This window comes from Anarhichas minor, unplaced genomic scaffold (genome assembly GCF_050575085.1).
Source record: "Anarhichas minor isolate MPS153535 unplaced genomic scaffold, ASM5057508v1 ptg000020l, whole genome shotgun sequence".
Lineage (NCBI taxonomy): Eukaryota > Metazoa > Chordata > Actinopteri > Perciformes > Anarhichadidae > Anarhichas > Anarhichas minor.
This window is the reverse complement of record NW_027466466.1, coordinates 3,257,323-3,260,000: the sequence shown is the minus strand read 5'-3', so window position 1 is coordinate 3,260,000 and position 2,678 is coordinate 3,257,323. Positions and strand designations below refer to the sequence as shown.

Genomic DNA, 2,678 nt, shown 5'->3' with positions numbered 1-2,678 from the left:
CATTGGGGGCATCTTCATCTTCATGGGCTTCACAGGCCTGGTGGTCTGGTGGCAGAGAGTCTACGGTAAACCTCTTACTCTGAAGAGGACAAACCCCGTCTCTTTGAAATCCTCTCCTTTTTCACACACGCACATCCCACACCTGGGGTCACTGCCTCTCACTTGGCACACATCCGTTTTCTCACAGCAGACATTTTCACTTATCGTCGCAGAAAAGGCGCAGCTGTGACTAACGACGTTAACGCTGGCCCTGGTCCTGTGAAGTGTCAGTGAGCCAGCACGTATGAAACCAGAGCCCTGTAAATGCACTTCAGGCTTTTTGAGATACACCAGTGTTTGACGGGTCAAAATGGCCGCTGTGAGAAAAAGAATAAAACAAATCCCATGAAAAGCTAAAAAAAAATTTGCAGCATCTTGCATGCATGTTTTTTTAATATACATGGAGTACACTGTAGTCAACATATTATATATATGTCTCTACTCGTTTGCTGCAGTCTACCCTCCACGTCCCAGGACCTTTGATGACGAGTGGCAGGCCAAACAGCTCCAGAGGATTCTGGACATGAGGATGAACCCCATCGAGGGCTTCTCGTCCAAGTGGGACTACGAGAAGGGCCAGTGGAAGTAGACCTGACCTGTCTCCCCTCAGAGTATTGATGTTGAAGCTGCCGTTGAAGTCAGTCTCAATTTGAATGTTGCATTGTAACTGATCAAACCACTAGAGGGATGGCGTTCATTCACTGTCAATATCCCGAGGGCTCTCAGCCAGGGGCCTCGTCTCCAACCACTGCAGCCTTCTGTCACGTTCCGTCCTGTGGAGAGCTTATAATAATGATGATAATAATGAAAATAATAAATGTTTTGCTTATGCTTTCGTCCAACTCTTTTATTATCCGAAGTAAGCGCTTGTCATCTGCATGCTTCAAATGCAAAGCAGTGCAGAAAAAACAAATCTTCAGGAGTTGAGAAAATATATTCAACTTCAATTCCTCGAGGATTTACTCCAACTTTGAGGACCACCTTCTCAAATAAATGACAAATGAACTGGGCTGTAAATGGGTTTTGCCTCTCTCGGATGTAATTAATATAAAATAAAATGTTCTGCTTACACTCACCCATCACTACCTGCCATTATGAATCCAAAAGTGATTCAGGGTCATGTTTCCTCCCCACACGCCTGGGAGCTTTTAAGAGTGCAGGGTTGTCTCCCACATCACTTTTTAATTTCCAAATGAAACTATCATTTTGTGTCACTGCATCCCAGTGAACATTATTTATTCTAAATTAAATTTAGATTTCTCTTTTCTAACCTGTTGGCAGTACCTCCGCAGCCCACTGGATGGCACTGAGGCCCACCAGTGGACCCGGCCCAGTGGTTGAGAAGTGCTGCCATAGACGATGAATGAGACTGATTTTGTAAACCCATGTTTTCTTTGTTTATACCTAAATTAGCTTTATTTTATTCTAGTGTTCTCAGTTGTGAAACAGAATGTAGCCAGAAGAAAACCCCTGGGTGCTCTTTGTCTGCTATAGAAACTTTCCCAATACTGTGGAACACAAGACTTTATACTTTGACAATCACACATTTTAGTTTCAGCACTAGTTTTTGGATTTGGGAGAGTTTATGTTCGCTGATGACTTTAGACTCTTAGACCCTCAAGAATGACATGAATTTTGAAAATGGGTGTCGTTCCCCTTTAAAGTTTAATAAAGGAGGAATATTTCAATGCAACATGCATGTTAGAAGTATTTTCAAAATTCTACATTTTGTTTCTCTTCTCTTACTTCAGTAAAGGATCCGAGTACTTCCACTTACATTTGACCAACTATTGGGAGGTGTTTTAAAGCACTCGTTTGATTGCTATGAAGTTTTCTACAGATGGGCATGTTCCCCAGAGGATATATTCTGACTTTGATGACAAGAGATTGACATTTATGGATTAGTGGTGGAAGGTAACTAAATGCATTTACTCAAGTACTGTTACTTTGAGGTACTCCACCAGATGGGGATTACTTGTCCCTCTAAACTTCATTTCAATAAAAATAAGATTATATATATGATTGGTTGCACTAGTACTTTAACTCAATATTTTTTTTTGCTGTGTACTTATGTAATTTTACTTAGTTACCGTCAGGATTTTTTAACTGGTTCTGAAACGGTCTCGATGTAATACTGATGCCTCTATATGACCTACATAAGTAAAGGAGTCAGCGAGAAGATTGTCTTTCTAGTTATCCTTAATGCTTGTCATCGATGCCACCGGTTCAGATTCCGGTTCACCAGAAACTGTCAGCTCAGACTGCAGCAGGGCCTCCGGCAGCGAACAAACCGCTGACCCAGATCCGGCTTCACCGGCGCTCTCCACCTGCAGCCGGAAGCTCCCGGCGTGAGGTGGAGAGCTCAGCGCCCGGCACAAGCGTCTCCTCTCATTCGGCCGGCCGCCGGTGACTGTGGGACCACGGACACACTACCGCTTTCATCCACAGTTAAGCGCTAATTAGCAAATGTTAGCATCTGCAGCAAATAGCAGCACACAAACGAAGACGCCTGCTTAGCAATTCCCATTTCGTCACATCAGCCGAGCAGTCATTTTGGGCGTAAAATGTACGTTTCTTCCGGCTGACTTGAACATCTCTTCATGCGTGCATGCATCATGGAAAAGACACGGCAGACTTGG

At 43.5% G+C, this 2,678-nt stretch overlaps 1 protein-coding gene across 1 annotated transcript in view; it reads left to right on the top strand.

Moving 5' to 3' along the window:
• cox4i2 (cytochrome c oxidase subunit 4I2) overlaps positions 1 to 870 on the top strand; it is an 11,740-nt gene extending 10,870 nt beyond the window's left edge. Inside the window, exons 4-5 of the mRNA XM_076095541.1 lie at positions 1 to 65; positions 495 to 870. The exon at positions 1 to 65 is cut by the window's left edge and continues 67 nt beyond it. Coding sequence (XP_075951656.1) covers positions 1 to 65; positions 495 to 628 — 199 coding nt within the window. The 3' untranslated portion in view covers positions 629 to 870. The remainder of the gene's footprint in view (positions 66 to 494) is intronic.
• The last annotated feature ends 1,808 nt before the right edge of the window (positions 871 to 2,678 follow it).